The sequence below is a fragment of the Falco rusticolus genome, chromosome 1 (genome assembly GCF_015220075.1).
Source record: "Falco rusticolus isolate bFalRus1 chromosome 1, bFalRus1.pri, whole genome shotgun sequence".
In the NCBI taxonomy this organism is placed as follows: Eukaryota; Metazoa; Chordata; class Aves; order Falconiformes; family Falconidae; genus Falco; species Falco rusticolus.
In genome coordinates, this window is record NC_051187.1 from 115,370,051 (window position 1) to 115,393,632 (window position 23,582).

The window sequence follows — 23,582 nt, forward strand, 5'->3', positions numbered from 1 at the left end:
TGGTGTAGTCAGGAAGATAAATTTGGTGTGGTCACTGACCCTGTTGCTCAGTATTTCCCTGGTTCCTCCAGGGACACTTTTGAGTTTATTTTGCTATTACTGTTGAGTTTTTCTACCACGAATCCACAGTGGATAGTAATGGTTATGTTGATGTGCTGATAAAGGAGACTGCTGCGTCTTCTTGCATGTTTCTGGAATCTAACTTAAACATGTTTCCTTGTATTGTTATCCTTGTGATGCAGTAATAATTATCAACAATTTGATAGCCTGCTGTTGAGGACAGCAACTACTTCTCTAAGTATTAGATGTGAATTTCTTCAGGGTGCTGAGAAGAACTGACCTTTCTGTAACTATTTAAAATTTGTAGGCAGTTTTGATGCTCAGGACAGGACATACTTGGACTTCTGAAGTTACTTGAAATGTCAACCAAGCTAAAAACCTTCAGTTTTGTTTTTCTTTTGTTGCTTGCAATTTCTCATGTAGACTGCAAATACTACCCTTGGACAGATGCCATCTGCCCTTGACTACTTGCTTAAATGAAGTCAGACATATCACCTCTGTAACAATAAGTGACTGCTTTATGATAATTGCTTTTTCCCAGGGTAGCTTTGTCATACTAGAATACAACTGGAAACCTCTGTGGCTAAAAGTAGTTAAATGTGTGGAGTTTTTTCTTTCTTGGCTCATCATTTGCTGTTAGTGAAGTGCTGCTGGCAGGCTGTACTTGAAGCTTTTCAAGTCACAAAGCTTGTGAAATAGTTTTCTGAGAGGAACTACAGTCTGTTACCATGGAATGTTTTCAACCTATTTGTCAGAACTGTGGGTAGGGCAACTTTGCATGGGAGACAACAGGAGAGGAGACTGACAATTCCTCTGTAGCCACTGAATGCTGTATTAGTTTTGAGGGCTGTTCGAGGAAGTGCTTGAGATAATTGATCCCACACCCATTCACTTATGCTGAAACCTTTTAGTTTTTCGTATTTTGAATTTTTACATCCGTGGCCTTTCATACATTTAATCGCATCCAGCTTCTTCTCCTGAGTTGTCTTTCACTTTTTCAAAATAATCAGGATGAAGTTTAACTGGTGCATATTGCAAAGAAGTAGTGAAGCTTATTTCCTTTGATGTGAACAAAGTTGTCCGTATCCCTTGAGAAGAAAGTGTGAGTTGATACGTGTTTTACTTGTGTGTTTGTACAAGTAGCGGGATACAATTCACTTGGGTGTTCCTGTTGTCCAAGTTCCTTATCTACCAAAGACTCTGAAGTGCACAGGCACGGAGGTGCTGTCAGCTAAAAATGTGCTAACTTGTTATTGTCTTGAAATTACTTATGACTGACTACATTCCTGTGTGTCATAAGCACAGTTTTGAATGGTAGCTTTCCTGCATATTAGAACATGTTGACTTTTTTTGTTGTTGTTGTTTCTGGCAGCTGGTAGATGTAGCATGGGATGAGCATGTAGGTCTACCTGGCTGTCTTGACAGCTGAGCTTGTGGTTTACAAAATTACGGTAAAGCTTAGTCTCTGTACATTTAACAGTTAAGAAAAGATAGTAGGCTAAGAAATACATTTCTGGCTGACAAAGAATGATGATGTTTACTTCTGTTATTTTTTTCTACATTTTTCATGCCAGAGAAACATAAGTTAATCTGTAATGTTATGTTGTCTTGTTACATTACAGTAAATACTTCTTGCCTCGTTGGGCCACCAGCACTCTTTGAGTAGATTTTGTAGCGCTCTTTGTTAGCCTTCTGCCTAGAAAGGAGGCTTTAAAAGAAGTGAAAAAATTAAGAGCATGTTTACTTTTTTCTCTATTGACTGTCTCTCTTCCCCTGAAATGGTAAGATTTTATTAGTGTGACAAATCAATTAGTGTCCAGCATAAAATTATGGAAATCGTATAGTTTAAACAGAACTGCAGAACTTCTGGGAAAAATCACATTCCTCCTTAAAGACAGTGTTATGCTTTAATACTATACTTGTATAAATAGGTTGGGCACAGGTCAAAGTGATCATTTCATAGATTTGTGGTAGTTGTGTAGATTATAATCTTGGAAGTGCATGGGCTTGGACTTTTTTGAACTGACTGGAATCCCTTGGGCATCCAAAGATACTCTCTCCATGTACGATCAGGGAGAGCGAAGAATCAGAATAATGTGTGCAGCTGTTCGAGTCCATTTCATGTGAATTGGCAAACACTGTGCTAAGTCTGTGCTCGCAGTAGTAAATAAATGTTGCTTAGAAAACCGTTATTAGATCAAGAACTTGATGTTTTATACTGGGTTTTTTATTTGTTTTGGACACATGGTGTTTGTCAAAAATTACACGTGCCAGTTACTTGAATGCACTTATTCAAGGAGTCCACATATCTTACTCAGAACTTTGTTCCACCCATAGCGGGTTGAGGGAACAACTTGGACAGGAGTCAAATGCTTCCCGTTTGTGACTGTAAGTTGCAATCAGTAAACAATCCCCACTGAATTGCAGAGCGAACAGTAAAGCAGACAAGCTGTGAATGCATCTTTTCCAAAGTAAGTGTGAACACCTATTGACACAGGTCTGAATCTTCAAAGGTATTTAGTGTCTTAGTGCACCTTTTGATTTGGATCTAAACTGGAAAACTATTTTTAACTGTGTTTTGTTGTTGCGGACCTAACAGCTTGAAGAGAAGTGGAGGTAAATTATGGTTTTTAATAACAGTAGGTACACAAGACAAAGTGACATGAGTGCACAGGTATTTCCATACTCTGTATGCAAGCTGAATCTACGGTGCTGCTAAACTATGCTGCAGGAGGTTTCCACGTCAATTTGAGGATGTTTTAATGAAGGGTTATGAAGTTTTATTGCACATTAAAGTGCACGCCTACTTAAAATGCCTTTACTTGTCCTTGGGCTTGTCTCCATGAGAAAAATTTCTGCTGGAGAATACAGCAGAGTCCCCTAGTGGAAATGCTGACAGAAGGAATTCTTGTTAACACTGCTGTTCCACCTCTCTGAATAACACAAGCTGACAGGAGCACTCTGCTGCTGGCAGAGCTGTATCTGCATGAGAGCTTGTTGCCGTCACAGCTGGCAGAGCATGCCTTTTTTGTCCATGCTTCTGGCTGGAAAGAGCTCGGCTGGCAAAACTTCCGCACAGACCTACCTTTAGATATCACGGCTCGAATGTGAGACTGAGTGATCTCGCTTGCAGGTCTCATTCGTTATCTGTTGAGGTGATGAAAAGATTTAATTCCTTACAGCCAGGAATAGATGAGTGAAGTCTACAAAATGCCTGAATTTTTATTTGTGTGTATAAACGTGATTGTCAAATTGTATTCCTAAGAAGCTGTGAGAGTTGCAGCAGGTGTATGACCTGTCAAAAGTTTGAGGTCCTGAATGTGCCAGTTGGAGGTGGTTTATGCTGAATGCTACTCTGCGATTTCTGTGCTGGGGAAAAATGCTTCAAAATGTTTGCATGTGGTCTAGGTCCTAGGACTACTAAAACTTGAGAGGACTAAAAAATTACTAAAACTACTAAAAAAGGGAGAGACACCTTCTTGTCAGATTGACGCAGCCGGTGCCCTTCACCTTTTTGTAGCGGAGCTGTGAAGCTGTTGTGTACAGGGGAGCCTCTTTGGGCAGTAAGCGGTTGCTCGATACTTTTGCTAATGGCTTAATAACACGGGCCTCGTCAGGTGTGCGTGGCGTGAAGGCAGGAGCTCCTATGCGTGAGCTCCATGCGTGAGCTCTGTGCAGGCTCCTGTGTGTGAGCTCCAAGTGTAGCTTCTTCATGCGTGCTCCTATGCATGATCTCCATGCGAAGCTCTGTGCAGGCTCCTATGTGTGATCTCTGTGCGGGACATACTTTGGTCTTCTTGGCACAGCTGCTGCTCTTGGCATGCAGCTCTGAAGTTTTACCCCGAGAGTAAGCAGCGAGCAGCACAGGGACTCAGCCGGGGAGCCTGCAGAGCATCTTCTCCCGCCGTGCCGCTGTGCAGCTGCAGCGCGGGCCGGGCAGGCTGCGGTGTTGCTGAAGCGGGTTGTTCTTCAGAGGGGAGAGGAGACATCCCTGCGCAGCGGTGGTGCTGGTTGTATTTTCAATTAAGCGAGCGATGCAGCTTTTGTCCCTGCGGATGCGCCCGGGGGGTGGGTTTGATGAGGATGGGGCCCCAGGCGGGCTGGAAAAGGCGCCTGAAGTTCCCCTGGGCTCGGCCCTGCTCCCGTCAGGGGGACGAGGGGGATAATCGCGTTCCATAAGCCCGGAGCCTCCTGGCAAAGCACGGCTGGAGTAGGTGGCCCGGCAATTAGCCTAGGGCCGGACTGATTAAGGTTGCCCGGGTGAGGACTAACGGGCTTATCCCGAGGGGAGCGCTGCCCCCGTGGAAAGGGGCTGTGTCGGTAGGCGGGGGCCGGGGCCAGCGCTCCGGGCGCGTCAGCGGGGCACGGAGCGGCGAGCGGCGGGGCGATGGCGGGGCCGGCGCTCGGGCCGCCGCCGGCCCCGGTCGCCTCTCGGGCCGCGCTCCCGCGGGGCGGCGGGGGAGGCACTCTCCGCGCCCCGGGCGGCCGGCGGGGCCCCGGCGGCTTCCCCCGCCCGCGGGCGGTCCCGCGCTGCGGCGGCGGCGAGTGCCGGCGCGGCACTTCCTGTCTGAGGCCGGCGGCGGAAGGATCGCGTGCGCCGCGCCGCCCCGCAGGAAGCGCTCCCGCCGCCGCCGCCGCGCCGTGGCGGTGCCCGCGCCGCGCGCCCTATCCGCCGCCCGCGCCGCGCCGCCCCGCGGGAGCGCGCCCCGCCGCCGGGCCCCGCGCGCGTTCCCGGCGCGCGTCCGCCCGCCGGTCAATGTGAAGCCGCTCCGGCAGCGTAAACATGGCGACGTCCCTGCATGAGGGGCCCACGAACCAGCTCGACCTCCTCATCCGGGCCGGTAAGCTGCCCCGCGCGGCTGCACCGCGCCGCCGGCAGCGCCGGGGCGGGAAGGGATGGCGGCGGGGAGCGGGGAGGGGGGGAAAGCTGCGGCGGCGGGAGGGGAAGCACCGGGGGGCAATCAGGAAGTGATCCCGTCCGTGCGGCCGGCCCGGCGTGCGGCCGCCGGCGCTCCGCGGCACCTGCCCCCGGCGCGGGCGTCCCCGCTGCCGCGGCGGAAGTTGTGGCGGGGCGGGCGGCGGAGTTTTGCGGGGTTTGCGCGGCCGGGGTCAGAACCAGGAAGTGTGCGAGGTTGTTGTCCTCCCGCCTCCCCCGGCCGGGCCGGGCCGGGCCGGCCCTCCTCCCGCCGCCGCCACGCTGTCTGAGCGGGAAGGCCGAGCGCTCGCTGCCTCGCTCCGCTCCGTACGCAGGGCCGCGGCCCGGCCTCCCGGGGCGCTGCGCGTCCATGTGTCCACCTCCCGTGTCCCCCCCCGACACCGTCCGCCATCTCCTCCCCCCCTCCCCCCCGTGCCCTTTTAAACTCTGCGGCGGCGGAGCGGGAGGAGGCGCCCGCGGGCGGGGGCCGTGGCCCACGTGTGCGGAGAGGGGAGGGGGGGGAAGCGGGGGGGGGGCGCGCGTCCCCTCCCCCACGCGCGCTGCGTAGCGGAAGCAGCGCGCTCCCCCGGGGCCCCCCGAGCGGGAGGGGAGGGGCGGCCGCCGTTGGCGGGCGGCGGGGCGGGGCCGGCGGCCGCCAATGGGAGCGCGGCGAGCGGCGGAGTGGCGGCGCCCCGCGGGGCTGTTGGGGCGCGCACGGAATTGGAGGGAAGCGGAGTGTAAACACGGAAGCGGGGGCGCCGCCGCCGCCGGGCCGCACGTGGCCGCCCCTCCCGGCGGGCGGGCGCGCGTCCCGGCCCGGGGCCGGCAGCCGGGGAAGGCGCGGCGCAGCGGGGCTCTACGGGCGGCTCCGTGCTGGGAGTGGAAGAGAGGCCGCGGTAGTGCCGTTCCTTGCCGGCGGCCCGGGCAGGTGCTGCGCACCTCCGGGCCAGTCCCGCCGCACCGTCGCGTCTTGAAGCCCCCGCCTGAGCCGCTCTGCCGGGACGAGGCCGTTTACCCGAGCTCCGGCGTCTTGTCGGGGCCGCGTTCAGAACCGGGCATGGTTTGGCTTGGTTTGGTTCCGTTAAACCCCGCCGCTCCTGACGGTGGGACGCGGGGCGGCCCCCCGTGCGTCCCTGCGTGCGGTGCAGCCCTGGGGCCAGCACGGGCCGGGTCTCGCCGCTCCGAAAGGAATAACCGTTTCAGACCTGCCGTTCTCCACCGGGGCGGTGCCGGCTGCGGTTTTATTTTTGTCGTTCCAGCGCGGAGCTGAACTTTTTTTAAAGCAGTCGGTGGGAATGGCGCGCAGCGTGCGGCGTTGTAGGTCTGTGCTAGCACGGAGGCGTGCGAAGGGTAAATGCTCCGTCACTTAACCAGTGTGTTAAGCTGTTCTTTTAAAAAAAGGGGAGCCAGTCGCCTTTTTTGTAATGGTTTATTTTATTGAATGTGGAAAGACACTCAGGATTTTTCAGAGTGGGGGAGCAAATGCCAGCCACATGCAAAACAGCCCCCCCCCCCCCCAGACAACAAAGCAACGAAGAACTGTTCTGCTGCAGAACAGAAAAAGTGGAGTGTTTAGACACCTTCCCGTATATGAAGAAGATTGCTTTGCTTCACCAGTAGAACACACACCTCTCGGATTTCTGCAGGGCTCACTGCTGCAGGAGATTTCAGTTAATTGACTTTTGCTTTTTATTGTTGATAAAATAGAGAACGTTAAAGTAGTTGATTATTGTGTCAACGGTGTAACTAGACTGCTTGTGCGTCAACCCTTGGATAGATAACAAATGACCTTTGTGCTGCTCTTTCTGATGTCCTTAGCCCAGCCGACTTAATTTTTTATATGTATATATATTTGCATTGCAGTGAGGGATACAGATACCTATGCACGTCTAGTATTCCCATCTGTATATACTGTCAGGATGCCATATCTGTTTACTTATTTACGTATGTAGATGCTATCACGTGGATTTAAGAGAGGAATGCTTTATCCTACGGGATTATATTAATTCTGCCTTGCCTTTTCCCGTGGCTGCTGGCCTCAGTGTTGGCAAAACTTCACAGTGCTTGGTAACTGGGAGAAGAACCTGAAGCAGTAACAATTTTAGTCCAGCCTTACCTCAATTGCTGGTTCTAAGAGCAACTCCTAAATGACTTTACAAAGATAGGTTTTGGCTTCGTAGCTGATGTTTCTCTCAGTATTGGGCTGATAACAGATAGGGCTCACAGGGAAACAAGCATTTCAGGTGTTTGCTCTTGTCTTCATCATTGATTGCTGCTATGCAGCGGGTTATGTATCATCCTTAAATTGTATGCAGCTGAAAGTCTTCTGAATGAACAGAGCCAGGCTTAGGGAAATACTAAAAAACCCAAGGAATTTGTTCTTCAGGTTCTCAACAAATGTCTGCCGTAAAACAAGCAGTAAACTGAAAATGCTTTCTTTTCCAGTCAAGTGTTGCATGCAGAAAGATTTCTGGGTGTTAGCTATATGGGCAATTCAGCTGTTTTTAATTAAAATGTGGTTTAAGCACTGTTACTGCCTTCTACTACTGTTTACTGTGGTCTTTTAAATGCTGAGATAAAACAAGCATGTGAACGCCAGTAAACTTAAATGAGGTCTGTTAGCTTATGTGTAGTCACTCTTGACTGAGTTCCATGCTTGGAATTGGGAATTCTTCATTAAAGTATTGCTCTGGTTGCCTGATAGTATTAAAGGATAAGCTATTGTAAATCAGGTGCTACAGTTAAGTGTTGACCTTGTAAATGCAGACATCGATAGGTCTTCAGATAAAGAGGGGGGAGCTGTATCATAGTTTCAAGAAGCACTGTTTTGAAAATTTCGGTTCCTTTTGGTTTTTTTTCTTCTCTTTTGCTTTAATTCGTTTTGTTACTCTTGTTTTAGGTTAAAACTGGGGCATTGTTTCAAAATGGATATGTTGCCAATATTTTCTTCTGTAAAGCTAAAGTATGGCCCTGTTAGACTTAATTACCAAGTTTGGTATTTTGTAACAGCTGTTGAGAGCCTTGAATAATCTACTGTATGCGCTATTTATTTAGAAAGTGAAGCTAGAAGACATTCGGTCAACAGTGAAGATAGACCCAACCAGCCTAGTTAACTGTTAACGTTTTAAAAATTATTTTCTAAGAGGAATTTTTTTTTTCCTGAAAACAGATCAGAAGGGTTTTTTTAATTAAAATAAAATGCCAGAGAATCAGAGCTCTTCATAAGAGCAGTAGGATGAGATTTGGTTTAAAAGAATGAAAGGTGAGTGGTGGTATTAGCTCTGATGTGTTCTATCTAGATCTGTAAATGGCCGTTCTCCTGTTACTCAACTTACCAAAAGTCTGGGAAATTTACTTCCATCCATTAAACTCTTTTGCTTTGTTTGGGCAACTGATACTCTTCCTGAAGTGGATATATAAGGTAACAGGGATCCATACTAAGTTGTTTACTCAAGCAATACAGGCTACTGTAGTCTCGGAGTCTTATATATGTGTACAGTGGTAAGCTGATAGTATAATTATAATAAAAAATTTGTCAGTCTGGACGTTTTTAAAGAGAAGGCTCGTACACGTCATTCTTTGGTTAGAAATTTTTCTGCCCACAGTGATACTGTGTTTGTGCATCACAACCTTGGATGTATTGAGAGATGATTAAGGTTGCTGTGATGATGTGTGTTTGTCTGGCACAAGCTATAGGAGCCTGATAGGTACTGCATGGTAAGTAGCTGCCAGCGATTTTCTGTGGTGATGGCTTTTGACTGAAGTAGGCTTTGTTTTTCTAATTGAGGAATCCTACTCCTTTCGTTTACTTTCCCCCCACCCCCTGTCTTTATTGTGAGAAGTGCTACCAAGTGTTGATGACACTTGATCTAGCCATCTGCAAGAACAGCCGCCTGGTTTTTCCCTGTCCCATCCCCTCTGTGAGAGAACCTGTTCCCCCACTTAATCTTTTGGGATATCTTTTCTAGCTGTATTTTTCATCACGTCCCCTGACTGAACACTCTGACTTGCTGTCTTCTATTCGACATTTTCTAGAGTGGCAAAAAGATGTTTTAGGTAAAACTTCTGTTGAGTTACAAATTCACACTTTTCTCTTCCAAATGTGTTGGTGCAGTAGTGTTGCCTGATCACTACTGCAGACTCCTGATGCTCGCTGGGTGGGCAGAAGCTCCTCAGGCTAAACCCAGGGACTGGCTGCAGGAGAATATAGGTAGCTGAGAAGACTTCAAACTTGGTTGTAGCACTTGTTTTGGTAACTACTTTAATAGATGTCTTTTTGGCAATGTTAGGTTAATTTGTTAACTGTCATGATAGACAGACAGCATGTGTGTTGTCCCAGCCAAAGCCAGAAGTGTTACTATTTTTTGCTTGGGTTTTTTTTTTAGGTGGCAATTTCAGTGGAGACCTAAGTAACTCATGCTGGAAAAACATTTGTGAAGCATGTATTTTCAAATGGCAGAAGCCTGTGAGGAGTAGATAGTGCTGGTTTTGTTGGAAACGGAAGGCTGGCTTTGGGCAGAGGTTGGGTGGCTCCTTTGCTCCTTGGCTCTTTTGTTAGGGGGTTGCAGCCTTAGTCCCTAATGCTAGGCGGGTTGTGTCTCCTTTCCCTCCGCTCTAGCCCCTCAGCAGAATGCCATAAAGCTGCAGAAGTACAAAGATGGCTTTCAGCTGTCTCTTTTGCCTTGTTCCTGTTCTCTGTTAAGTACATCTCTCTTGTGGTGCAGCATCTAAACTGCTTCCTATGGGAAATACTTTGGATATAAAAGTAGGAAAATTTTGTAGGCTTTTAAGCATTTAGGAGTAGGTGACTTCAGTAAGCTAAATCAGTACTCTTTTTACAATTGAAATTTTGCAACTGTTGTTTGAGTTTCTTTATAGAAGTCCTTTATATATCGAAGCTGATATCTGCGTAGAAGCAAGATAACTAGTTGTCCCGAACACAGAAACCAGCAGAAACAAATGAAAATGATACAGTCCTTTGCTGCAGGGGTAGCAGAGGAGCTGGTGGAAAAGCTTTGCTTTAAATATTTTTTCATGCTTTAGGGTAATAATAAATGCTGATTTGGAGTTGTGGATTTCAGTATTGATGTAGAATCAATACATTTATAATGACTAGCTGAATATTAATTATTCCTGTGTTCTGATGATAAGTGGAAGGTTTCATCAGGTAGATGAGGGGAAACTCTAGTCATCAGTTCCCGTGAAACTGAAGCTTCTCTTTAGAAAGAAAAAAAATCTTTAGGTAGAGCTTTTCCTGCAGGGCCACTCTGTTTCAGTGCAGGTGTTCAGCCTCTCACTCAGGACACCCCAAAATGCTGCTTGGGAAAGAACCAGCAGCTTGCCTGGGCATGGGAGCACCCAGGACTGCAGCTGGGGAAAGAACTCTTGCCTACTGCCACTGATAATCCAAAGGGCAGAGCTGCAATAGAAACCCTTTAGTGTGATTTTCCTGTGCCCTTAGGTAGTAGGCTTTTATCGTTCCCAGCCTGGGGCGACATGGTGGTGGAATGTCAGCTTTACCAGGCATCTACAATTCCAAAAGATAAAGCTCCCTAAATAGCATCCCAGGAGAGGAGAGGGCTAGGGGGAGTCCCAGCAGCCAGCCAGTGGGTGGGCAGCTGGGCTGGTCCAGCAAGACGTTTCAGTTGCCCAGAATTTTGCATTTGTGCATCTTCCTGATTTTGTTCACTTTCAGCTTCTGGTTTGTGTCTTTAGTCCGCTGGCTAGTAGGTTTTTCAAGTTTTTAATCCTTGCATTTAAATAAGCTGCATTTTGCTGAAAAGCTTTACTCCATACATGCCTGCACAAATCTGTTAGCGTGTTTTCCTAACCCAAAAGCAACGCTATAGCAGTATTTTCCCTGCTTTTCACCAAATGAACCTCAGGTCATTTCTTAGATGTTTTCAGTAACGGGATAGATGCCTTGAAGTTCTCATAGAGAGTTATTACGGAATCCTGTTTAGTTCTCTGGCGCTGGAGATGGGTGACCCTGCTTACGCTAAAGATAGATTTCCTGGGCTGCGGGCTGCCTTGCTGGAGCGGTGCAGCTTTGAGCAGATGGCCATAAATGGGGACAGCAACTGGAGCGAGCCGCGTACCTTAGCCCCAGTGTGGATGGTGTGCAACAGGTGTTTCTGCAGTCGCTACTTGTAAAAACCTTTGCAAGGGTGAGGAATACTTGGCTGTGCATAGGATTGTAGTTTTAATTGATAAGTTGGGGAGGGGGGGTTTAGTGTTGCTGCTGCATTTGGGTTGCTGTGGGCTGTGCTGTATCAAGCTTTAGTGTGCTCTCTTGAAGTTACTTTAAACTATTTTTGATTGATTATTTTTTTATAAACTTGCAGAACTTGAAAAAAAGATAAAATTTTACCTTCTTCCCTTAGCTATCATTTAACACCCCGTGCCCCTGCATACTGTTTTGTTATGCTTTGTGTTTTGTTTTTTAACAACCAAGCCTGCTAAACCCAACTCACAGATGTTTTTAGTGTCAGAAAATGAAACCGGATATATCTGTTCTGCAAACTGATCTTGTATTTTTATATATATATATATTTATATTTTTTATACATATATATTTATACAAATAGACTGAAAACCTGAAGAGAGGTGACATTTAGATTTTAATGGGGTAATAGTTGAAGACGGTACTGCTTCCCTGCTCTGCTGTGTTTGTAACCATCCTCATTACAATCTGGTTTGTTCTGGTTAACTCGAAGGCAGAAGACAAATCCCAGAAGTCTGCTTGTGTAAGCTCTTGAGCACCTCATAGAAATGAGAAGCTTGGTTGTGAACCAGAAATCTAATCATAAGAAGTGACAGTGTTGGTTCTGCTTGTCTCATGTCTTCCCTAAAGATTTCTGTTACTGGAAGTTATAAAAGGTGTGAAGACACCTGACAATTTCAGGATTTTCATGCTTAAGATTGATTAGTGCAGTTGCACAGTGATACTTGTGGACTTTCACAAGTAATCTGTTCTCATTTATTTTTTTTTAATCCTTCTACAGTGGAAGCATCGGTTCATGGAAGTAATGTGCACTGCACGGATAAGACAATTGAAGCTGCAGAGGCCTTGCTTCATATGGAGTCTCCTACCTGCTTGAGAGATGCCAGGAGTCCTGGTATGTCAGCCACACTTTCTGCCCCGTGAGCCGTTTCTCCGTCCGCTGATTAGTAAAACAAGCGAATTGGGAAACCTGCTTCTGTGGAGAACTGTATGGTGTTTAAAATGTTTGCTTGCTTATTTCAAAACTAGTGATTCGTTTGAATTTTTACATGATTTCTCCACCCTATAACAAGCATACTTACAGATGAAATTATTGATCTGAGGAGAGGTGGTCGGGTGGAGATCTTTGAGTGGCTACACATTTAAAATTAACTTTTCTGTCTGTACATGAGGAAACACCTCTTCATTGTGTGTGGGGCTGAACGCTGGCACACGTTGCTCCAGAGAGGCCATGGGGTCTCCATCTTGGGGGGTATTCAAAAGCCGTGTGGACACGGTCCTGAGCAACTGGGTCTAGGTGGCTGGACGTGAGCAGGGGGTTGGACAAGGTGCCCTTCAAAGGTCACTTCTAACCAGCCATTTGTGAATTTGACATTTTAAATTGCTAAAATAAAAGAGTTATTTTAGGGGAAAAGTATTTTTGTCTGTCTTCCTGTTTTAGAAAGGATATCCAAACACACTATGTTGCAAAGCATTGTCAGTTTAAAAATCCAAAACTTAGTGTTGATGATTACTTTAACTTGATGTTCCTTCTGAAGTTACTTAATATATGTTGGATGAAATAATGGTCAAACTGAACCCCAAAAGCTACAAAATAGGAAATGGAGATTGGAATAAGGATTGAAGATTAAGCTCTAATTAGTTTCCTTTAAAATTGAGTTTAGTTCCAAAGAATATTGGTGTGATACTTGTCTTCTGCCTAGCAATACTGGCAAGCGTGCCTATTTTTGGGGATTGGATTGTTTTTCTAGGTGACAGGTTGTTGGAGCAGAATCTTTATATACTATTGCATATGCTTTTGTTTCAAATAAGTTTTTGTAAGACATGTTAAAATAACCGTGTAGAAATTTCATCAGATTTTCCTTCCCCCCCCCCACTTCCCTCATAGTGGAAGTTTTTGTCCCTCCTTGTGTGTCAACCCCAGAATTTATCCATGCAGCCATGAGACCCGATGTGATCACAGAAACTGTGGTGGAGGTATCAACAGAGGAGTCTGAACCGATGGATGCATCTCCTGTTCCAACTTCCCCCGATATCCATGAGCCAATGAAAAAGAAAAAAGGTGTGTATGGCTCTTCGTAGGAGCGGTCTCAGAATTGCCTTCTGATGTGCACTGCTGCAGTTGATAGTGGTGAAGATAGGTTGGATGATCTGATTTCTATACTCACATGGACTCCTTGGAGGCTGAAATGTGAGCTCTTAGAAAACGAGTCTGCAACAAGGAAAGAGTAGCAAGAGAATGAGCTTCACCAAGCCATAAAGGAAAATGATGTCTTTGTTGTGGTTTATAAGCACAGTTCACGAAGGTGGAGGATGGGTAGAGACTGATTCAAAGAGGACTTGTGTGGGTAACCGTTGGTGTCTGAAATACGAATGTATTTGGAGAGTGTGTACACTCAGGATTCTTCCAATGAAGTGGCAGGGTAAATAGTAACTTACAAACCCATAAATCGGTTTACAAGATCAGTACAAGATCTTCTTTGTGAGAGAAGTATCTTATTTGTCTGATGGGTGTGTCTTGGGGGAGAAACTGTTCAGAACAGTGTTTGAGTTCCAAGTGTTCAGCTACCAAATGGGAGGGTGGTACCTGGTAGGGTTTCTCTCTGGTCTAGCAGTTTTCTTACAGGCATCAATACAATTCACATTAACTAGGAATACTGTTTTCTCAGAGCTTCCAGACGTACTAAGATGGAATATTTACTTGTAATTTAGAGGGGGCAAAAATGCAGTGTAGCGATAAAGCAATGTGCATCTAAGATCTCTTAAGTTTTAGAGTTAACAGAAACAAACATAGCAAATTAACTGTAACTCTAAGGTAAATTGCATAAGCAAGAAAATTATGATTAAAGCTTTTCTGTAGCTGTAGTCGTACACTGGTTCGGAACTATTTCTTTACATTCCTCTGTGTGTTTGAATGGTCGTTACTGGGCAGATTGTGTTACAGGGCTGTGCTCAGGGAGTTCTGAAATTTTGTGAAGGTTATTTTGTAAATATTTTTTTCCTATTACAGACTCCAAATCCCTGTTCTTAAGTGTGTAGGGTCATTCAGCCATAGTTACAGAGCCATAACTTTGGTCTTCAGAATTAGTGCGTTGTGAAATTCATCATTTAATGAAGAACGTTATTCATCAGCCAAAATTAATGCCTGAGGTAGGAGAGTGTACTGTCGCTGCTTGCCTGTAACTGCAGGCAGAAGCATGGGCTGTGTACAGCCGGCTGCCCTGGGGTGTGATCCTCCTCCCTGCTTGGGCCTGTTTACCTTGAGTAAAAAAGTCACTGAAGTGTGGAAGGATGAAGGAGCGGCAGGTCCTGCCGGGAGAGGATTCCCCTGGCACGGGAAGGCAGCAGCTTAAGCCTGCCGCCTGCCGAGGAGTCCCCTCCTGAGCCTTCTGGCAGGGGCAGGCGGAGGACGGGGGCGGCGTGTGGGAGCCCTGCCAGCCCGCAGCGAGCCGTGGCGGGGCAGCCCCGCGCGTGGGCAGCGGGGCAGGTAGGCTTCCTGGCATCCCTGAGGCTGCGGGTGCCGGTGGAGGCCGTCACAGTGCTCTGCCGTGTGTGCGTCTTGTGCGGCAGCCTTTGCACGCTGAGTGGGAGCTGTTACCTGTAGCTTTTGACAGGCACAAGGTAGAAATTAATGTTCACAATTTCAGTAGTAAAACTTCTTGGGAAACATGGTGCTTTGATCAACACCCATACTAGAATACAAAACCCAAAGCAGATCAAGAAATAATACATTTCAGAGTAAAACACTAAACTAAAAGAATGCAAATAAATTGAAGTTTTACTTTATACGTTTGGTGCTTACCTCACCTGCCATTAACTTGTCAGGAATTGAGTTAAATCTGCCTGTGAAATAAGCAACCACATGATGAATTAAGCTGTATCTGCAGTACTAGTAATCGAAGAATTTAAGTTTATCCATACTCATGGTAAAGAAACAGCAGGGGAAAAAATGCATGAACTCTTTCTTTCAGCAAAGGCAATGAAATACTTTCATTCTGCATATGCTTAATATTTTTTTCCCACCCCCTCTCATATTTTATGTGCAGCTGGCCGTAAACCAAAGACCCAACAATCAGCTATATCTGATGGGTCTCCAGATCTGGGTATAAAGAAGAAGCCTAGAGAAGGCAAAGGTATGTTTTTTTTCATTTATCAAGTCTTTAAAATTATGCGGTGGATATGTATTGTATCTGTCACAGGAAATACACAGATCTTCAGAAAGTTGGTGGATGAGTTTGTACTGACTTCGTTAGAGTTTTAATTTTATTCGATGTCTTCAAATTTTTTTGTAGAAGGTTGAGCACAGGCATGTGTGGAACTGCTCTAGAAATGTGCCCTGTAATACACTCTGCTGTTAAAAGGCTTTCTCCTTTTTCATTTGCTTTGTTTTGTGTTTATTGACTCGTGCTGCCTTTGGTGTTGCGTGTTAACTTACTGCTAGACGGTAATTTGTTAAGCTGCTGCTGAGAGGCTTGTTTTCAAGTAGAAACAGCTTATGGGTGTTTGTAATGGTGATGGTTGAAAATACGTTTTCTTAGTTGATTCACAAACTTCAGTGTGCTTATGTTGCTTGACTAATCGATTCAATTTGGCTTGAGGGGAAAAACGTGGTATGTTTTTCGTATGTTTTTTTACTGGGGGAATGAGGGATTTTGTGCAGGAGAGTCATAGTTTCCTAGTGTTTCTTCTGATGAATAGCGTGTCTCCTGATAAATAGCAGGGACCAAATTCTTGGACTCCAAGCCCCTGCTATTCACTTAGCAGGGAGACAGACCAGGACATTTGCTTACAGGTTTGGCATGCAGTGGATCAGCGCTTCCCCTGGATATAGGTGAAAAATGTGGGTCTCTTCCCTGCTTACTGCACTGACAGTTGTTTGGAGAGGTTGCTATGGCTAGGAGAAACAAAGTTTAGTGGCTTTCAGTGGCAGCATACTAGCTGAAAAAGAGTGTGCAGTGGTCAGCTCCGCTATTATTTTGGGATTTGTTTGAAAGCAGGATCCCTGCTGTTTATGTAATTCCTTATCTGGGTATAGTTCCTGAGTCGTCACATTTGGAAGAATGGGACTGACGTCCATGCAGATGTTAGCTTACGAAAACCAGTGCAAACAGTAATTAAACTTCTCTGTAGTGGCCACTGTTGCTGTCTTCGGATTTGGGTATAGCAGTGGACCTCAACGAAGATCACAGATTTTGGCATCTGCTCTACTTAAAAGTACATCTTGCTTAATTTTCTTTTTTTTTTTTTTTTCCTTTTAGTATTCTTAAAGCCTTCTTAGCTCTCTTTCTAATTCTGATTTCACTGTTACAGCTTTCCGTTATCTGAATAGTACTCGTAAAATGTCCCAGTTCCTAGTTTATTCACAAATAACTTTGAGAAAGGAGGTCTGTATTTGTGTCTCTTCTAGTTTTTGTCTGTAGTGCTGATTTTACTCAATAGCTGTTGGTTCTATGAAGTGGGAAATGTGTTCTGTTTTGGTTTTGTTTCTGTGGACCCTCATAATGATCTACTTATGTCTCTTGTTCTCACAAGGTATCTCATTCCAGATTTTAACTACAATTGGCATAAAATACTTTTTTTTTTCTTGATGTCAGCTAACTTGATGTCCTGCAAAATAATTTGTTACTGGATTTATTTTTTGTTATCTATTTCAAAAAATTACTTGAAAATATAGGCTATTTTACATGCAGCGTGGCTTTGGAAAACCAGAGATTATTTCTAGAGCACAGTACTGTCAGCAGAGTTAAGTCATGAAGGAGGAGGACAGCTGGTTGTGCACATTTGGAAAGGGGATCTCTTGTGGTCCACGCAGGTACTCCTTCCTTTGTGCGTTCTGATACCTTCTGGTGCAAAGTGAAGCAGCTGTAAATCTGATTTAATGATGCTCTTCAGTTTAAGAAAAAAATATTAAGAAGTCTCTAGTTTCTCCTCTGTAATAAAGTGAGATAGTAGTATGTTTTTTGTCCTCCTTTAGTGGATTGGCAGTTTAGGCGTGGTTTCTCTTTCCATATTTTGTTTTTCATTTGCATAAATCGTAGGCAGTTGGAGGGAGCAAAACTGAGTTTGAGTCTCCACCTAGATGCTGGTACCAATGTGACAGTTCATTGTCACAATGCCTTGTGTCATGCACATGCTTTCTGGTCATTAATCCTTCAGCTTTGAGATGACGGCTAACATTAAGTAGCTGGCAGCTGTAATAATTAACTAGCCACAAAGATATCTTTCATTGTGCAAAATCTACTCTGTATTGAAGTTAAGACAGGTAATAACAACGTCTAGCTCAGCAGCCACTTACAGTACTGCTTAGCATGAGAGCTGTATGCTGTTAAATGAGGCTTCTGTCTTCCTAGCAAGGTTGTCCACCAGGCTGGACTTGGGATCCTTGAGTGGCACTAATGCAAGTGTTCAGATGATAAATTTTACAGCTATGTCTTCCTCAGGAGTCTGTAAGCTTGGATTGATAGCATTAGGAAAGGCTGGTTCTAAGCAGAAAGGGTTTAAAAATGGTTTAGAATTGTATTAAATGTTTCTAAACTAAGTTTTTTGTTAAATGCGTAGCAGCTATAGCTGACACAGCAGCCGTCCTGAAGTATCACTGGGCCTTTACCAGCAGTAGGTGGTTTCTGAATAGTATAGCTATTGCATAGCCTTCCTGTGGAAAAGAAGTTATTTAAGTCAGTATAGCGTATGAGGGAAAAGTGCTTAGCTGGGAGCACTGTTCCTTCAGGAAGGTTAGTCACTTTGAGGAATGATTCTTCTTGATGTTCCTGTTTACTTCCTAATACTGAAGCCCACTTAGATTTCTGCAAAGAATCTGTAGCATACCTGCAGCGTTTGGTGGTGGACCCAGAAATTCTGTTTCTGAGGAGCTAAGGAAAAACCAAAAACATTTCTAGGATGATTTCAGGATTCCTGAGTTCTCTTGTTGACTCTTTCCTCACGTAGGTCCTATTTGAATGTCTTTCAAATCCAGTGGAAGCTGGATTTTGGGAACTCTTGTGGCAGTACTTGCTGTTTATTGGAGCACATGGTAGAATAGGCTTATTCCCTCTCTATGGGGCGGTCTTCCAGAAGATGGAAACTGTAATATTTTTTTACGCTTCCAGATTTTTTTCCAAAGATAGCTAACTTCTTGGAGTCTGCAGCAGTGGTCTTTAACTTGCATTAACGTATTGTAATTGTCTTCAACATGGCATAACAAGTGCTATGCTGGACCACTACATCTCAGGAATTAATGACTTTTTTTCACAAAAAATAAATTGAAATATATTTTTATTTGGCCCGTGTCACCCCCTGGAAGCATGATCAAGTGAATAATTGGGGTTAACGTTCTAAGGTTATTATGCTCGTAGTTCTGTGTTAGTTCTCCCTTTTCAGAGAACTTGAGGAGTCTTTTCCAGCTGTACAAATTGGAATGTGATGGGTTTTTTTTCTTCTGCTTCTCTTCTCCTTTTCCTAGATGCCAATGGTATAGTCAGAGTGCAGACAAACCCCCATATGTTTTATGCCATGCTGATAGTCACTGACATAAACCCTGTCTTGGGGTTCCTCCAGTGGAAATGGAGGAGTGGAAAATCCTCTTGAAGAGCTGAGAAGTACATTAAATTCTTGTTCTGTAGGCTGACTTCGTTTTTGTATCCCCCTAATTACAGAAGGGTACTAGGGGAATACTTGTCACAAGAAGTGGCTTTGCGCCTAGAAGGACGTTCGTCACTCTGCAGCGTGTATTTGGGAAGGGTCAGAACATGGAGCTGTCAGCAGTTGGTGTGAGCCCCCCAGATCCTGGACAGGAGGCTACGTTACAAACTTATCACAGCTGAGATAGCTTGCTATCGAAGGTTGTATGCCTTTTGAAAATTATTTATATCCTTTCCTTCGGTGTCATAAAATGGACTGGCATTTCCATTCCCTGTTTAAGCAAGTATGAGGAGAAAATTCTGAGCTCTCGTCCTGCCTCTGCTGAACAGATGTAGGTTGTAGTGACTTGGAACGCCCTCCCCCACTTGTGTTCAAGAGCTGAGAATGGGCGCTGGATTGAACAGGCTCCTGTGCTATATAGCAGGTCATGTGGATTAGCTGCTTTCAGAACATAAATATTTATGGAAGCTTTACCAAATTTAACAGAATGAATGAATATGTGCAGGTTACGTTACACCATCTGTAATATTTGCTTGTAATGCAGGTCGTTCATCAGCTACCTATATATGGGGAACAGAAAAGTGTTATCTTTAAAAGTGCATTTCTAATATTTAAATGCTTTCTGATTATAGGAAACACGACTTACTTATGGGAGTTTCTTCTGGACCTTCTCCAGGACAAAAATACTTGTCCTCGATACATTAAATGGACTCAGCGAGAGAAGGGAATCTTTAAACTTGTGGACTCAAAAGCTGTCTCCAAACTATGGGGAAAACACAAAAACAAACCTGACATGAACTATGAGACTATGGGAAGAGCTCTGAGGTAAAAACTCTTACATCCTTAAGTTATCTGCTATAATTTTAAGCCTGATTCTTAATTTTGGCTATAGAAATACAACGGTTGCCCCCTTGCTGACTTAGCTGCTTAAAAAGCATCAGAGACTTGCAGTTTCTATTGCTTTTTACGTTACCAGTTAATTTGCAGTTTAATTCCTGAAGTGTGTATATTTAAAAGGTCAGATTTTTTTTCAGCTAGATCCTTCATATACTTGCCAGTATGCTCTGCCAGCTACTTCCCCCTACCTTCTCACCTCGTAGGTTTTACTGTGGTTACTTCAGATTTTCTTGTTAGCATAGGATGAGGTTTTCTCTAAAATCTGTCACTATGTTGTTTACTATGTAATTGTAATTTTCTTGCAGATACTACTATCAAAGAGGAATCCTTGCAAAAGTTGAGGGACAGAGGCTTGTATATCAGTTCAAGGAGATGCCAAAAAATATAGTTGTCATAGACGATGACAAAAGCGAGTCCTGCAATGAAGACTTGTCAATGCCTACAGATGAAAAGTCATTGGAAAGGGTGTCTTTATCCGCAGAAAACCTTTTAAAAGCAGCAACCTCTGCACGTGGAGGAAAAAGTTCCTCTCAGTTAAGCTGTACCAGAACAGAAAAAGCAGTCACCAGAGTTGTGAATATTGCCTCGCCAGCGCATGATACATCGTCATCTCGTCCCTCAACTACCACTACTACTGTCCCAGCAACGACAGCTCCCAGGTTTGTGTTAACATGGCTTGGGCTTGTCATTTGCTGATGACAAGCAATGTTTTGGTTAGGAAGCTAACCTTTTAGTGTTTTGGTTTGTGTTTGAAATGTTGAAAATTATTTCTGATTTGCAAGCAGCAGTGTAACATGTTAGAATACTAGGAAAGTCTAGTTTATGAGACCAGAGCCAATGGTCAGTACGCTTGTCCTCGTGCATATTTTAAAATTATGTAGAGAGACGGAAGGGGAAAAAAGGACATAGAAATCTTGCTTAATTTTCCAAAGTTCTATTGCTAGATGTCCAAAGGATTTGGCTTTTTTTTGTTAGGTGGTTTGTTTTGGGCTTTTTAAAAGTTTTTGTTCTGGTTTTAAATTTCTGATTTGGTTTTAAAGAACCAATTAAAAATCTGTAAATCCTAGCTCTGGCTGTCCCTGTTGTCATCTCTAGTGGTGCCCTGTGTTCTGGCTTAAACGCACCTGTCTGTATTTTGCAGGACTGTACGTGTGGCAATGCAAGTGCCTGTTGTAATGACCTCTCTGGGACAGAAAATCTCAACTGTGGCAGTGCAGTCAGTAAACACAGGGTCACCATTAATAACCAACACAAGTCCAACAACAGCAACAACTCCAAAGGTAGTAATCCAGACAATCCCTACTGTGATGCCAACCTCTGCTGAAAACGGAGATAAAATCACAATGCAGCCTGCCAAAATCATTACAATCCCTGCCACGCAACTTACGCAGTGTCAGTTACAAACAAAAACGGGCCTGTCTGGGTCAGGAAGTATTAACATCGTGGGAACCCCGTTGGCTGTTAGAGCACTAACCCCAGTGTCTATAGCTCACGGGACACCGGTAATGAGACTATCAGTGCCTGCTCAGCAGGCGTCTGGCCAGACTCCTCCCAGGGTGATTAGTGCAGTTATAAAAAGTCCAGAAGTTAAATCAGACACAGCGGCTTTAAAACAGGAACATGAAGTGAAAACACTGCAGCTGGTAAAAGAAGAGAAGCCGGCAGATGGAAGCAAGACTGTGACCCACGTAGTGGTAGTTAGCACGCCCTCGGCTATTGCCCTTCCTGTAACAATGAAAACAGAAGGAATCCTAACGTGCGAGAAATGAAGAATAGGTTGCTTCCAGCATGGACTTCTAGACTGTTACGGTTTTGAATATACTGACATAACTGGGGGAGGGAAGTGGATGTGATCACCAAGTCGAAAAGGAGAGTTTTGAAATGTTAATAAACATGTTGAAGACTTACTGGAAAAAAAAAAATTATTTTCCCGTGTTTCAGTGGGAATTGAACCACATTGATATGCTGACAAAAACTGTCTCTTCCAGTTGGGAAACAGCTGAAACAATGGAGAAGGAAAGATAGAGGGACTGAAAAGGGACCAAACAGTTCACTACGTTACCTGTTACCAAGTTACACTAAGACCTGGAACACTAAACGAGAGTTGTGTGAGAGGTTTGCCTTGGTTTTTAGTTTTCAGGGGGAGGGGAAAGTCTCATTGTTACAAACAGCAAATTTGATGCATTTTATATGCATACCAGCAATTACTACTGTGTGCCCACAGTACTCAACTGGTGCTATGTGAAAAACTCTGCTACTTAGGTATTGTAGAATGTGAAATAAAGGAGGAGATTAAAGAGCTTCTAAAAGAAGACAGAGACCTAGAGGGATTTTTGTATCATACAGCTTAAGCAGATTCAAAATGAAAGCCTTAGACTGATTTTCAGTTACCTTTCTTGAAATAAGCTAATGGCTTGTTTGTGTAAAGCTTTTTTATTAAAACAAATTTTTTTAAAATCTTGTACCTAGCACAGTATTGTTATAGAATTACATGTAACATATTTTGTATGGTAGTTAAAAGCCTGTCTAAATTTCTTAATTGTGGACAAAATAGCAGCAGGCTTGCTGCCTTCTGCTGTAACATGCCTGTGTCTCTCACTTAGCCTTGACATCTGTGCATACATTACAGTTTCAGCTCTACCCTGTCACTTGAAAGGTCACGCCCAGCATGAGCTTTTGTCAGGTAGTTCTTAACCTGTAAAATTTTTTTAGTTGAAGTTAAGAGGGAAGTACCAGTGTTCAGAATGAACTATAATAGTTTGTATATTCAACATTTGAAGTATATTCTATTTTGTTGTACTCTTGTTTCAAAGTGTATTCAAGTAGGTTTTACTGAAATATAGAAACAAAATTTAATGGTGTTCAGTCTGCTTTGTATTTTTTGCTTTTTCTTCTTTTCAACCTATAAATGTTTTTTTCTGCTTATTTGAAACCTTCCAGGCATTCAGCCTAAGGTAGCTGATAGAGTGTGGAAATTGGGAACTCCTCTCTACTCTGGTACTCGGAACAGCTGACCAGCTCTCACGCTGAAATGTTTTTCATTGAAATGTCTTTCATTGAAATGTCTGTGAAACTTGCAGTAGTCGGTGAGGTAACTTCTGACAGGGTTCTACTTCTCTTAGTCTTTTTCAGGACGGTGAGCATACACAGTGTTCCTGCATTGTGGCTAATCACGTGCGTGCTTGTGGAATAACTTTGAGTAGCTTAAGAGGTTACTGCCCTCCAGCAGACAGGCGGGTGGTAACTGTGTGTGCTCCCAGCTGCTTTCATGCAAAGAAGGCTTTTATTTATTTTTTTCATTTGCTTAAATAACTCTGAACGTCAGTAACCTGTAGAGCTCTGTGAACTACCTAACTGTTCCTCCAGCTACACCTTAATTTCCTAAGGCTGCGCTGCAAGGCAAGGTAGGAATGAGCAGACTTGGCTACTCCAGCGTACTGATCTGACGATCTCACAGAAGCAAGCTGAAAGTACCAGTAAGTAGAAACTGTGAGAAGAGAGAAATACAAAGTTATACTGCTGGTCCTTTTGGTGGTGTTGCTGTTAATGTTTCCAACTGGTGGTGTTTTGACTTCAGCAAAATTAAGTGACTCCCCCACCCCACCCCCACCCCCCGAATGAAGTAAGTATCTAAATAGATTTTCTATTTAGAACTGCACTGAAGTTACGGGTATCATGATACATTACTGTGGGGTAAAGCTCGGGTGAGAACACACTGTACGCAAATTGCTCCATAGTTGCAATCCGCGTGCAAGAGTTCGGCTTAAAATAGATGCCGGGTAGCTTACCCTGCTTTCATGGGGACCGTGCTGGTGCTGCAACAATGACTAGAGAAGCAGCACATCAGTT

General features: G+C 44.5%; 1 protein-coding gene across 6 annotated transcripts in view; it reads left to right on the forward strand.

Annotated features, from left to right (window-relative positions):
• The window catches only part of ELF2 (E74 like ETS transcription factor 2), a 39,329-nt gene extending 16,735 nt beyond the window's left edge, over positions 1-22,594 (forward strand). The window contains exons 1-7 of one of the 6 annotated variants that reach the window (XM_037397636.1): positions 4,733-4,901; positions 11,980-12,093; positions 13,087-13,260; positions 15,245-15,331; positions 19,469-19,661; positions 20,039-20,392; positions 20,875-22,594. In XM_037397636.1, the coding sequence (XP_037253533.1) occupies positions 4,844-4,901; positions 11,980-12,093; positions 13,087-13,260; positions 15,245-15,331; positions 19,469-19,661; positions 20,039-20,392; positions 20,875-21,502 (1,608 nt within the window). In that variant the 5' untranslated portion in view covers positions 4,733-4,843 and the 3' untranslated portion in view covers positions 21,503-22,594. Of the gene's footprint in view, positions 1-4,732; positions 4,902-6,313; positions 6,646-9,202; positions 9,228-9,254; positions 11,143-11,979; positions 12,094-13,086; positions 13,261-15,244; positions 15,332-19,468; positions 19,662-20,038; positions 20,393-20,874 lie in introns of those variants that run through there. The other 5 variants (XM_037397643.1, XM_037397651.1, XM_037397660.1 and 2 more) reach the window with 5 other exon arrangements.
• Positions 22,595-23,582: the final 988 nt, after the last annotated feature.